The sequence below is a fragment of the Vanessa tameamea genome, chromosome 29 (assembly GCF_037043105.1).
Source record: "Vanessa tameamea isolate UH-Manoa-2023 chromosome 29, ilVanTame1 primary haplotype, whole genome shotgun sequence".
Taxonomy (NCBI): domain Eukaryota; kingdom Metazoa; phylum Arthropoda; class Insecta; order Lepidoptera; family Nymphalidae; genus Vanessa; species Vanessa tameamea.
Genome location: NC_087337.1, coordinates 3700725 through 3715549, shown reverse-complemented (window position 1 = coordinate 3715549; position 14825 = coordinate 3700725). Strand labels below are relative to the sequence as shown.

The 14825-nt window shown below is 34.6% G+C and overlaps 1 protein-coding gene across 1 annotated transcript; it reads right to left on the bottom strand.

The window, feature by feature from the left end:
* Positions 1-523: 523 nt before the first annotated feature.
* On the bottom strand, positions 524-11164 carry LOC113399246 (EP300-interacting inhibitor of differentiation 3-like). The gene is made up of 7 exons (XM_064219707.1): positions 10784-11164; positions 8365-8475; positions 5959-6077; positions 4796-4968; positions 3457-3644; positions 2848-2960; positions 524-599 (listed from the first exon to the last, which is right to left on the bottom strand). The coding sequence occupies exons 1-7, from the start codon at positions 10902-10904 to the stop codon at positions 549-551; spliced, it is 876 nt and encodes a 291-aa protein (XP_064075777.1). The 5' UTR covers positions 10905-11164; the 3' UTR covers positions 524-548.
* Positions 11165-14825: the final 3661 nt, after the last annotated feature.

Genomic DNA, 14825 nt, shown 5'->3' with positions numbered 1-14825 from the left:
TTTGTTGTAAGTACGGTGACACGAGACAGCTGTCATAGAACGTAACCCGATGTAAGACGAGTTCATTTTTCATTCATTCATTCATTCATTCCGAATTTATTAAAGAAATATCACTCTTTATATAACCGTTTCACTCGCGATGATCCCATATATATATAAAATTAATATAATATACTATAATATATATAAATAATATACAATTGTGTTACGTCATCGAAAGACACAGGCTCGGCCTAGTTCAGGCGCTTGTACCCATTGTATAAGTACGTACTAATTGTAATGTTACTCATAAGTACGATATACGTATGTTTATATGTACATTATTGGTTGTGGATTTATTAAATAAACAAATATTACAAAACTGCAGATCCTGAGGTCCTGGGTTCAAGCCCTTGGTCGGGACAAGATCGACTAAAACGTTTTACCCAAAATCCTCTAAAACACGCTGAAAATAATGATACAGATTTCATGACAAAATAATTGTGGTTTTCTAGGTTGCGCGTTAAAAAAAAACACCGATTTTTTTTTATAGATGTATTATATCAATATCAAAACTTCCGGAACATAGGTTCATTAATGTTGAACGCTTCTACTAAATCCTGTAACAAAAAAAAAATCATTATTAAAAAAAAGTCGATTTAAAGAAACACCCTGTATATGTCCCATTGCTAGGCTAACGCCTTCCCCCCCCTTACTATCTCTAAAATACTGATTACATGTACGTTCGATGAAAAAGAGCTGTACTGAGTTTCTTACCGGTTTTTCCAGAAGAATCTTTATTTGGTAGTTCCAATTTAAATTAATTCTTGAAGTTATATTAATGTTATCTTTGGTGCGTTATGAAAAATTGTTGAGTGTTTTTTTTATGCTGTGTGCGCAACGTGCCATAACAACTACAGGACGAAGCGGCTATACCCTGTACAAGACAGCTTGATCTTTCTGACAGATGTAAATTTTGTCTGATCGACATAACTTTGCAATGACGAACATATTATTTTCTTAATCTATTGATTTCAAAAATTGTTAAAATATTTAAAAAAAACATACAACACAAAAGTCCCCAAAGATCCAAGCGTTATCCGTAAAATTTTGAGACTTTTTATTGCTTCAAAGTAAAATTTAAATAGGAAAACTGAAAATAATAGACGCTTGTACAATGTTACATCGGTCGGACGGTAGGGACGCGAATAACAGGCAGTAACCGCTACAAATATCGATTACAAAACATCATTATTAAAGATCATTGTTAAGTTATTATTAAGAACGGGGGTCCTTTTGGTTGGGGTCTCTTTAACTGGTATAACTCTTTTTAGAAAAAAAAAACTCCATGTCCAAAACCAACCCTGTTATATTAAATAGGTACTTTATAGACCCACCGTCGCTTATCTACCCAAAGTTTTATATGTCTAGTGCAATAAGTTAAAGCTTGTTGACTTCCAGGCAGGAGACACAACATACATATATAATTGTATTTAACTAACATGACTGTATTTTTAGATGTCGAAAAAGAGTAACTACTGAGTCACTTGCCGGTTCTTCTCGGTATAATCTACATTCCGAACCGGTGGTAGCTTTACTTTAAATAGTTTGTTAAATAACGATTCAAAAGTGCTTGTAAAAGCCTACTTGAATAAAGTATATTTTGATTTGATTTGAAAGAATTTCACACATAATCAACCCACACCATCTCATCACAGTTACAAGTATTTTAAAACGTTATTTTTTGGCCTACTCGATATTTTCTGTTTCCCATCACTAACCCGTCTGTCGAAAAGATGAAGCTAACTTGTACAAGGTATAAGCCGCCAATGAACTGTCATGTCGCTCGAAATAGACAACTTCACACCTTATATAACAATGTTTATTTTATTACATCTTTAATTCGTGTAAGTTTAAATTTGTGTGTGTGTGTCTGTGTTATAGTAGTAATAAAAAACGAAGGAATTGGGCACATTTATCAAAATAGTAATAATTACGTGCATTCCATTAAAAACTATTTGTAATTGCGGCGAAGATTTAGAACTTCCGACGCGCGTTGTTAAGTACACAGCCTGTTTTTTATTTATACAGGGTTATTGGTAATCCGACGTATCCCCGTTAGGAGGTGATAGGGGTGACTATTTGCGATATTTTTAAGCCCCATATGCATGATGCAAAAGTGAACCATTTTTGAGTTATCGCGTTTTTTAGCTTTTTTTTTTACAAAATAAGTCAAAAATGCAACTTCCAAAATTTATTAAAAAAAAAAGTATCAATTAAAATCTATTTTTTTCTTCTGATTTAAAAAAACGATTAAACACTGGATATTTTTCAATATTTAAACAATAATTATCGGTCCAAATTATAAAAATGCGAGACGGATACGATATTATTTAAAAAAAAAATTCCCCCCTCAAATATGCCTAAAAAACAAAAAAAAAACGTTATGAAACTTGTTCTGCGGATTATTTTAAAAACATAATCGTTTACTTAGCTTTCCGAAAATGTATAAAAACTAGGAATTTATTTCTAAGCAACCGAAATAAAATGATCAGAAAGGACTCTGGTGGAAATTCGTATTCGAACATGACCGAATTTATCCGAAATTTTGATTACCGAAATTAGATTGACCGAAAATTGATTTAAAATAATAACCAATGTAAAAAAACTTACTTATTTACTTAACTTACTTACTTAACACAAATTTAAAATGTGCAGGACATCCGTCTTGCTTGAATGGTTAATATTTCTAACAGCGTCATTGTCTATGGGCGGCGGTGCCTTACAATCATCACCATCAGGTGGCCCATATGCTCGTCCGCCAACCTTTGACATACAAAAAAAAAAAATGCTTGAAATAGCACTCACCCTCCACCGCTCCATGTCTAAGGATACGATGAACTGTTTCTCCGACGAATTCTCGGCACGTCGTCGTTTGTGATGAGACACCATGTCTATATAGGGCACGCCCGACGCCTCATCTGAAAAACATGCCACCTTGAAATCTGTTACCATCACCGCGATCCGACCACGTGCGTATATGTTAAACAGTAAAATGAAATACTGTTAATGTGTAAAATGACTGTTTTGAAGGTTACCGATACAAGGAGTTAATTAATTATTATTAATTAAAAGTACTAAGAGAAATTTAATTGTTCAAATTAATATCTAAAATAATAATTAGCGAAAAAAATCCGTATGGAGATAGTTTAAGTCGCGGGGGCATGATATTTTTTAATTCACCCCTCGAGGGGATAAAATGGGTGTAACATTTGAACGCTATAGACAGTTTTATAAATTTCGCGCGAAAACGACCGCAGGTCTATTTAGTCTTACAATAAACTAATATATTCTTATATACAATCGCCAACGGTCGATCAATCATAAAATCAGAGACATTTTGAACGCTTTCTGGGATCCTGAACAAAATTGCCCCACAAAGGAGTTACTGACTCTAAGCATATAAAACATAGTTACCCAAATAGACAGAGACTCTTCCGTCTCGCGCGAGAAACGATAAGTGGTAGATGTTCTCCACGGAGCGACTGAAGCTGGTCGGGTCCAGGACCACGTGGAAGTAGCTACAGGGACCGTCCTTGCAAATCTTCTTCAAGGAGCGGTGGAGTATCTCTGCCACTTCGGTGCTCTCCTCTTGCGTGGCTACGCTGGTGAAGTTTTAAAGCGAGTTAAAGTTTCGACTGCCTCATCGGTATTACATTCCATTAACAGCCTGTAAATTTCCCACTGCTGGGCTAAGGCCTCCTCTCCCTTTGATAAGGTTTGGAGCATATTCCACTACACTGCTCCAATGCGGGTTGGTAGATTCACATGTGGCAGAATTTCGTTGAAATTAGACACATGCAGGTTCCCTCACGATGTTCCCCTTCGCCACCGAGCACGAGATCCATTATAAGCACAAATTAAGCACATGAAAAGTCAATGGTGCTTGCCTGGGTTTGAACCCGAAATCATCGGTTAAGATGCACGCGTTCCACTGGGCCGTCTCGGCCTATATATCAGTATAGTTGCTAGATATTATTCCGTAAATCACGAGGCACAGGAAACAAACCGCAGTAAAAAAAAAATGTCTTTTCTATCGACGAATTCTCATTAACAACTCAGGAGACTGGGAGTTTAAAGTACGCCCCTGTGCTTTCTATACGTGTAAGAGCCATTGCACAGAGACTGCGTTTGCACACACACTCGTTCACTATAAAATATCCTGTGTAGTCGGTAAGTCTCCTCCACATGTTAATTTCCCAGGTGATGCATAGTTGATATCAACTGGTTGGAAATGATTAATACTTCTCACAGCGCTAATGTCTATAGTCGGTGGTGACCAGATTTAACGTAACCATTTATTAAAAAATGACCACCTTTATATTACCGTATATAGTATTCGAAGTCACATAAATATTACACATAGCTCAACCGCTAGGTGGGAACAAGTGTCACCACAAGCTAACGGGAGAAGCTTGATCAAAATCAAAGCTCGTTAAAAACGTCACAAAAACTATAACGTAACTAAATAACTCGTAAGTTATCCATCCCAAAAAAACTAGTTGTTCCGAGGAATGATTTGGATTGACCCCGGCCGCTGAAGATGGATTCACACCCTCGAACATCGCGTCAGAACTCTAAATTCCATCCACGCAACATCGATATCTGGAAATTTACAACCACAATCCACATTTTTTTGGCTCGCACAACTACTCTGCTCTGAAACCAGCTTTCCTCGGCGGTTTTTCCGAAGCCGAACACGAATAGGGTCGTGTATCTACATGACGCCACTCGGGCACTACGGGCGGGCACTCACTTGGCGGGCTTCTTGGGCGCGCGCGCGGCGGGCGGCGGGCGCTGCGCGGCGCGGCGCGCGCCGGCCCGCGGCGCTCGCGGCGGCAGCGGCGTGGGCGCGAACGTCCCGTACAGGAACGCGACGGCGGGCGCCTCCAGGGGAAACGAAAACTCCCAGAAGTCCTCGTTGCGTCTCTGAAAGGAAGGCTCGACATGAGGATTGCAACCTATAAGAATAAATGAGATTCTTTTGTAATGTGTTAACGCTTGTCCGATAATCAGTATACCTCCGAGAACGGATTTTACGAAACGCCATGCCTAAGGGGGTAGGACGGGGGTTAGAAGTATGTGTTTTATAAAATTCGCGCAGGTAAAGCCGTAGGTTCAGTTAGTTACATCATAAAAGTCAATCGTGGGAGGGACGTAGGTACTGCTACTTATTTAAAAGAATCACCTTAAAATGAATACAACGGGTTTTGTTATGAGAACTCCTTTACGAAAGAAAACTATGATGTCTATATGGAGGTATGTTTAAATTTAAATACGTTTCTTCTAGGACTTTGTGCAAACCCCGTCTGGGTAGGTACCACCCACTAATTATACATTCTACCGCCCAGCAGTACTTTGTATTGTTATGTATGGGTTTATAGGGTACGCTAACTAGTTAAACAATTACACGGGACATAATAACTTTCTTCCCAAGGTTGTTGGCGCATTGGTGATGTAAGGAATGGTTAATATTTCTCACAGCACCATTGTCTATGGGCGATGGTGGTCACGTGCATTAACCGATGATTGCGGGTTCAAACCCAAGCACTACTGGATTTTCATGTGCTTAATTTGTGTATGTAATGTCATCTCGTAAACTGAAAGAAATTATCGTGAGGAAACCTCCATGTTTCCAATTTCAATGAAATTCTACCACTTTCGGTTAGGTCATCTTGCTGTAGCTGTGCATAAATAATTTAACATAGTTGTAATTGTATTTTTTTTTAAATCATAAATTAAGATCAGCCTGTAAATCCCACGGCTGGGCTAAGACCTACTCCACGACACTGTTCCAATGCGAGCCGGTGGCACACGAGGCGTTTACAATGTTGCTTAGATGTTAAACTCGAAGTCGTCACTTCAAATTCACGTCTGTTTACTGCCACGCGGCTATTGCAATAGTAAAACGTAACTCACGATGTGGTCAGCCAGTTCGAATTTGTCGTACTTGTTCACGTTGCTGCTAATGGCTTGCGAGCAACGCACGATCACGTCACTAGAGGCTCTCAGCAGTTGTGAATCCAAGAAATTCTCCGCTGAAGAAAACAAACAATCAAGACTGTTATTACGAATCGACGACTGGCAAATTGGCCACCTGATGGTACGTGGTCACCACCGCCCGTAAACAATGGTGCTGTAAGAAATATTAACCTTGGCAGCTGAGATGTTAAGTCCCTTGTGGTTGTAGTTATACTGGCTCACTCACCCTTCAAACCGGAACACAAACAATACAACTATAAACTAAAGTGGTGCTCCACGGTGAAATACTTGAAGACTAGGTGGTATCTACCCAAAAAAGGTTTCGCAACAAGTACTCGCCGAGTAGAAACCAACAGACATGACAATGAAAACACCTTATTGGGGTGTATCCGGTACTCACCACGAATACTCCGCCCGAATCCAAGGATTAATCATACAGCCTATTCCAATGGAAGTAGGAAAAAGCTAAACAAACCTTAGATTTACGTATTTCATGCGACTTGCTAATAACTCAGCTATGTTGTGCACTACTAAGAGTTTATGATTAATATATCTTTATTTATAATACAACACTGTTACACTTAACTACTTATATCCACTTTAATTTTACTTCCCAAATTCCGATAACAGTTACGTCGACGTTCAAAACGTCATTTTTTCGCGAATCCACAGTGAATATCATAGATTAATCGAGCTCTCGACCAATGGTATCACGTCAATTTGCTGTCAAATATTGTTCATTTGGCTTTTCTCCTCTTATGGTTGGAATAGAGTATAACATCGTACGCGATGTTTACATATTCCTGAACTTCGTCACAAGCGGTCGTATTAAGAGGTTTTTTGCGATGGATTTGACAAGAGAATACTCTTAGTTCGATTACAAATTCATTGAAGTTCGCGATGGATTGGACGAAGCACCTTTTTAGGACTTTTGTTCATAGACCAGAGAGAAACCGTGACATGGGATCTTCAGCACATGTTGCAAAAAGATTAAAAAAAAACAAACAAACTAAAAGGAATAATTCGGCTACTTAATGAATTTTACGTCTAAATAATTTACTATAATCACGCATATTAGCAAACAACTAATAAGTACATTCCATGGGCTGTGAACTATGTACTTTTGTAGTACTAGGGCTTTGTGCAAGCCTGTATGGGTAGGTACCACCCACTCATCATATATCCTACCGTCAAACAGCAATACTAAGCATTCTTGTTTTTCGGTTTGTAGTATGAGTGAGCCAGTTAAACTAACACGTAGGTAAAGTTACGTAAAGGTAACCCAAGCAATACGGTGTTACGTCATAGAATGTCATAATTAATTATACAACATTATAATCGAGTCGATTTATTTTACATTATTATATACTTATAAAATTATCGTTGTAATTAGTTGTTTGATAATTTGTTAAACTTTTTATTTTGGCATTGTATTTAAGACTGGCCACAAATACAAAGACATATGTTTTTTTTTTAAAAAGATTGAGCTGTCACGATAAATAAAATTAAACCCTGTACAAGATAGCTTGATCTTTTTGACAGATGTAATTTTTTCTGATCGAATTAACTTTGCAATGACAACATATTACTTTCTTAAAGATTTTAAAAATTGTACAAAAATTTTAAAAACCATTATTAAAGATCATTGTTAAGTTATTGTTACGAACGGGGTTCCTTTTGGTCGGGGTCTCTTTAGCTGGTATAACTCTTTTTAGGAAAATATGGTAAATTTTTTTTTAATTCTAATTTGAATTACGCATTCCATCGTTCCATCGACTGTTACATATGTTATATTTTCTGTTTCCCATCACTAGCTCGTCTGTCAAAAAGATCAAGCTAACTTGAACGTGGTATAAACGCTTGCGAGTTGTTAAAAAGTATATTTGTCGGAGAATTATTATCAAGCTTGAATTTATTTTGTCACCCTGGTCTACTTAAATTACAATTGTTTAATATCAAATCAAATCAAATCAAAATATACTTTATTCAAATAGGCTTTTACAAGCACTTTTGAATCATCATTTAACGAACTATTTTAAGTAAAGCTACCACCGGTTCGGAATGTAGATTATACCGAGAAGAACCGGCAAATAACTCAGTAGTTACTCTTTTTCAACGTCTAAAAATACAGTTATTTTAGTTAAATACAATTATATATGTATGTTATGTCTCCTGCCTGGAAGTCAACAAGCATTAATTCCACGCTTTTTTATCATTTATATAATCTCGTATCGAATAATATGCCTTCTTTACCGATGTATTTATTACAAATGATTTGAATTTATGAAAAGGCAAAGTTAAAATGTTTTACATATAAATTTTTTAAATTAAATACATCTTTACCGGGATGAAGAACTCTCTCCTCTATGCTGCCGTTCGAAAACAATATATTTGCTTCCCTTACTATCTCTTTGGTCATTTCCAACATCTCCATAGGATTTGAAGTTTTATTTTCTGTAAAATAAAAAAGAAAAAATTAAATTGTTTATGTTTACCGTATTTGTTTCGAAACAAGAATTAGTTGTTAAAATGTTTACATAGAACAAAAATGTTATAACTGCAATAAATTATAAATGAATAGTAATAACAATAATTTGTTTTTATGATGAGCAAATGGGCCACCTGATGGTAAGTGGTCACTACCGCCCATAGACAATGGCGCTGTAAGAAATATTAACCATTCCTTACATCGCCAATGCTCCACCAACCCTGGGAACTAAGATGTTATGTCCCTTGTGCCTGTAGTTATCTTTTTTAAACACAAACTTTCAGTCGAGTTCGTTCATCTGGACCCAATCCTGAGTCGAATCAGGATATGCTTACTTTGAAAATGTCATTGGATTTGAACCAATGTTTAAATTGACCCAAACAAAATATGCAAGTCAAATGAAAGCTTGCAATAATCATTGCCGAGTTGACTCGCTAATTGGAAAATTTTAACCAATGAATGTGGGTTCAAACTACTAAGCCTCATGTGGTTTTTTTGTTTACATGCGGAGCCCTATCACATAACATATCAATATTAATATTATACATGCAAAAGTAACCGTCTGTTACCTCTTCAAGCTTAAACCGATGAACTGATTTAAATAAAATTTGGTATAAGGCAAGCTTGAACTCCAAGGAAGGACAAAGGCTACTTTTTTTTAATTCACCCCTTGAGGGAGTAAAAAGGAGAGTGACGGTTTGTGTGCTTTGCTATGCTAGGTAAAGTTGCATAAATTTCAATCAGGTAAAGCCCCGGGTTCGGCTAGTAATTATATATTGAAATATTAAACACCATTAACTAATCACTAAGCACTTAAAATGAACAATTGATATAGGTAACGTTCAAAGTGTTATAACTTTAAAGGTGTGCTATGTATTCAAATAATAGGTCAAAATTGTTTAGAATGGAATCTTTAACCAAAGATGACAGTATTATTGGTTTTAAATGTATTGATTATTTATATTTAGTATTAAAGGTAAGTCTGTAGATGTCCTATGTCTCGGCTAAGGTCTCTTCCTCACAGATGGATGTAGTCTATACTTATCTATTATTGTGTATTCTAACATGTATTTAGAGCCGAGATGGCTCAGTGGTTAGATCGCCTGCATCATAACCGGTGATTGCCCACCACTGTATTTTAATTTGCATAATGTGTGTTTATTATTTATCTCTTCCTCAGTGGTGAATGAAAACATAGTGAGGAAACCTGCATATGTCTAATTTCAACGAAATTCCACCACACATATATCACCAAACTGCATTGGAGCAGCGTGGTGGAATATGCCTAACCTAACCTAACCTAACCTTCTCCTCAAAGGGAGAGGAGGCCTTAGCCCAGCAGTGGGAAATTTACATACTGTTAATTTTATAACATGAATATTATATCAGTTATGAAGTTATTAGTTTTGAAGCATTGTGTAGTTAATGGTATGTATGTGAAGGTATATATATATAAACTCGTCATGCAGATCTCTATTTTCAAATGTCCGAACGGAACGAAAAGTTTTGAAAGAACTTTGTAGTAAAGCTGCAAATATATCTATAATTTATTTTTAACTTAATAAGTAATTAAATAATGAAATGATATAACAATAGATTAAAACTAAGCAAGTAAACATATTATACTTAAAATATATTTGATTTAATAAGTTAGAAAGAAAATTGTTCCCTAGCAACGATTGCTCAATATTTACAATACAAATAATCTTAACATGTTTTGGAATATTTTTTAATCTATCTATACTAATAAATTTACATTAAACTTGTATCAATGCATACATAAAGACAAAGATTAGTAAATAAGGTCCTGAAACCTGTGGTTTAATTCGCTTTAAATATATTCATATATAATTATCTTTTTTGAAATTGTACATCATTATTTGTTTATACATAATATGTAAGTCTGTTACAGCACCAAATACTCCAATTCTAGTTTAAAGTATATTTTTAAGTGGGTCGAGTCTTAATGCCGAGTTTGTATGTATAAATGGTTCAAGGATAATTCTCCACTTGTACTATTTATACTTGACTTGTACCACTTATGGTTGTTAAGGCTGCAAGCTCACATTTATTAAGGTTTTAAGCACTTACTGGTTGCTTAAAAATTATTAATTTACTTAGTGTCTTATTGTAGTTCCATAAGAGCAATCCAATAATTCTTGCTCTGATTAATCAAAATTTTATTATTAATAGAACAGTTTATGATGTTCTTTTAACAAAATTATGCACGTTATTTTAAGTGTATATGTTTTAAGTAAATACGTAAATACAAACCAATGTTATTCGTTTCATTGATTAGGTTTTTCATGAGCATAACTCTGTCGCGGCTCTCATATGTAAAACTAGAAGACTGAGAATCTCTTTGGGTAGATGTAGACGCACGAATCGAAGCCATGTTTACAAAATAACACAATTGATCCCTTTTAAAGTATTTTCCAGTGTTTTTTTAATCAAACAAAATCAATTGTTCATAAAGCGGTTCACTATTACGCGGATATGTCCCAATATTTGTTGATACATGAATGATTCGTGATATCGAGCCTCTCGAGATATAAACTTAGTTATAATTCCACTTCAATAATATCACATAATATATTTTTAATACATTAAATATTATTACAGATATTTAGTGATAGTCACATTTCAAAATTCTACATTGATAACAAACAGCCAATGAGTAAAGTTTATTAAAAAAAACAAGTGTGACCATCAAAAAACATTAAGCTACCAGTACACGTTGGGCCAGTTTGATTAACATTGGCCGTTTGATAATGAAGAATATAGGTATTAGTTATTATCGAAATATACATATTTCTACAACGCGTACTATTCTTATCCCAGGCACAACAATTATTAAGTAAATAATAATATTTATTTTATTCTAAACTAATACTTTTATTATTAAAAATTTAATTTAAATAGTTTTTAGAAACAAACTAATTTCATAATTTGATATCAAATTAATTATGAATAGCAAATAAAATTAGAAATGATATTCTATTAGGTACAATAATATAAAAAATATATGAATTGTCACATATTTTTTAATCAGCTCAAATTTAAATATTTATTATTGATTGAGTTCCAATTATATAGTGTCTTCAACTATGATTACTTCATGCGGTAGGTCACAGATATAATATATGCCGTAATTTTGCTGGATTTATAGCCACTATCTATGATACAGTATTAAAAACTGCCGTAATTTACGATTTTACAATTTTACTTATGATTATTAGTCATAATTATTTTTCAGATAAAGCAACATTGATATTAATATGACAATACTAGTATGATCTGTGGAGAATCCAGCTTCTTTCGACAGACCACAGTTCATACGTCTATAATCTATTATAGCCCAATCAAATAGAATTGTACATTTTTAATTTTTATGTTATCATTTGTTGGTTTTATTTAAAGATTTACAAAAATTTCGTCTCATTGCTATTAAAAAAATCCTTTTGTAGTTTTTTGTGTTTAAAGATTACTAATGTCGATAGTAGTGTTACATATCAATAGTCAACTATCGATAAACATTCGATTGTGTATTGAAAGCAATAGTATCGATAGTCTATCGATAGCTCCCCATGAGCAATACTATTGATATATGCGAGATTATCGTATAAATAGTTTAAATACAAGACGGTACTATAGTTATCCTGAATAGTTATCGAGGTCAAAAATCGATAATCAAACTATCGATAATTCTGCAACATTGGTCGATAGAAATAGTGACAGTGATGTCCAACGACTTTGCTTCGTATCCGTCTATCACAAAACAGAGTATGTCTATCTCAAAAACAAACTTAAGTTTTAAGTTGCAAACTAAGAATTTAAACTTAGAAGCTAATTTCTATAAAATTATCAAATTGTGACTTATCGCCTAAATGTGAAAGAACACGACACCTGTTGAAAAATGCATCATCATAAATACTATTTCTAAAACAATACATAGCTATCTCTACTAGTCGTTCAACATACTGGAGAGCTAGGGAATCGCAATCAGTTCTTAATAATGTTATCGATATTTTGTTTTTTTTTTTGCTTCAGTTATCATTACATAGTATCAAAACAAAGTCGCTTACCGCTAACTGTCTGTCCCTGTATATGCTTTTAAAATTACACTACAGATTTTGATGCGGTTTTTTTTAATAGATCGTGTGATTGAAGGGGAATATTCATATAAGCATATGTATAATACACGCGCAATGTATTAGAGAAACACTAATAATTTTAAAGGTTTTTAATATGATGTCGTAAATAAAAAATTTTTTGGACTTTTGTTGCAAACGCTGGCTGAACCCTACAAGATAGATCAAAATAATGTACTACAGTATTGTAAACCTTAAAAGAGTCTACAAAAAAGTCCACGATGGTATATGTCTATCTCTAAGGGATAAGGCCAAGCGTAAGACCATTTCTTATTTTTTACTTTTTACGAGAAATAATGACTTTTTTTTTATGTTAGAGGTGGCAAACGAGCAGGAGGCTCACCTGATGAAAAGTGACTACCACCGCCCATGGACATCTGCAACACCGGGGGGCTTGCAGGTGCGTTGCCGGCCTTTCAGGAAAGAGTACGCTCTTTTCTTGAAGGTTCCTAAGTATAAGACTAAGACTTATTTTTGAAGCGATTTTAAGCAATACAGCAATAATCCTTATCCAATTATGTACTTTAAATACATTGTGCATTTAATATAGATAGTCTAATTACTGAAAAACTGTGAAAGTTTTATATAAAAACATACTGTAGTATATTTAGTATCAGCATTGCCTCGTACGAAGCCAGGCGGGTCGGTATTAAAATATATTAGTTAATTATACATATATTCAAATTTTAAATAAAAATACTCAATAATCATTAAATGAAAATTAATAATCCCACTGCTGGGCTAAGGCCTCCTATCTCTTTAGAGAAGGCGTGGAGCTTATTCCACCACACAGCTCCAATGCGGGTTGGTGGATACACATGTGGCAGAATTTAATTGAAACGAGACACTTGTAGGTTTCCTTGCGATGTATTCCTTCACCGCCGAGCATGAGATGACACAAAACACAAATTACGCACATGAAAATTCAATGGTGCTTCCCTGGGTTGGAACCCGCAATCATCAGTTAAGCTGCCCGCGCTCAAACGACTGGGCCATATCGGCTACTAGTAATAAGTTAAATCGAATGGTTTAATATATACTCTATTCCATCTATAAGAGAAGAAAATCAAAACAAACAACATTTGCCAGCAAATTGACGCGATATCATTGGTTGAGAGCTTGATTAATCTATGATATTCACTGTGGATTTGCGAAACAATAACGTTTTGAACGTCGACGTAACTATTATCGGAATTTTGGAATTAAAATTAAAGTGCAAATCAGTGGTTAAGTGCAATAGTGTTTAAAGGTAAAAATATATTAATCATAAACTCTTAGTAGTGCACAATATAGCTGAGTTATTAGCAGATCGGATGAAATACGTAAATCTAAAGTTTGTTTATCATTTTTCCTACTTCCATTGGAATAGGCTCTATATGTTTTTTTTATTATTTTTATTTATTAACATAAGTTAGTTGAATTAAGGGACTATTTGTACAACGTGACAGCGTAACAAACAAAAAGACAGACTTTCGCATTTGTAATATTATAAATGCGAAAGTGACTTTGTCTGTCAGTTTGTTGGTTACGTTTTTTTTTTCTTTTTTAATTTTGAGACTTATGTCCTACATACACAGGTACATCAGTCCCATTGTCCCTAAGGTTACGTTTTCATGGTTAAACCATTGAACCGAATACTTTTTGTCACTGCACGGGGGAATACGCAAGCGAAAGAAGAAAACTATAATGTTTGATAAAGTCTTTGATTTTTTTTAACAGCTTTTTTACTGATTTCAGGATCCTTTTGTAAAATTGTGTATATCGCCCTTATACTGTAACAGGAGCGCCAATTTTTTTTTTTGTTAATGACATGGTCATCACAATAGGGTATTTTGGGTAGTGAAAAACTAAAACACGAGCCGCCATGGTGAGACGTCAGATAAACAAAAACTGTCATTTCAATATCATCTGGCACTTTGATAAACAACGTTTCTGGAGTTTTAATGCTAGTATTTGTACATTACACTTCAACGACAGCGATTGTAATTCAATATTTTCACAAAAACTATTAGAAACAATAGCTGTTAACGTTGAATGAGTACCGGTCGTACATCAAGACTGTTGTTTTTTACAATCTGACGTCATCAAAATGACTGACAGCGTTTTAGCGGGAATAAAAAAAGGTTTAAAATTTAATTTAATTTAATTTTATGGCAAGAAATCGT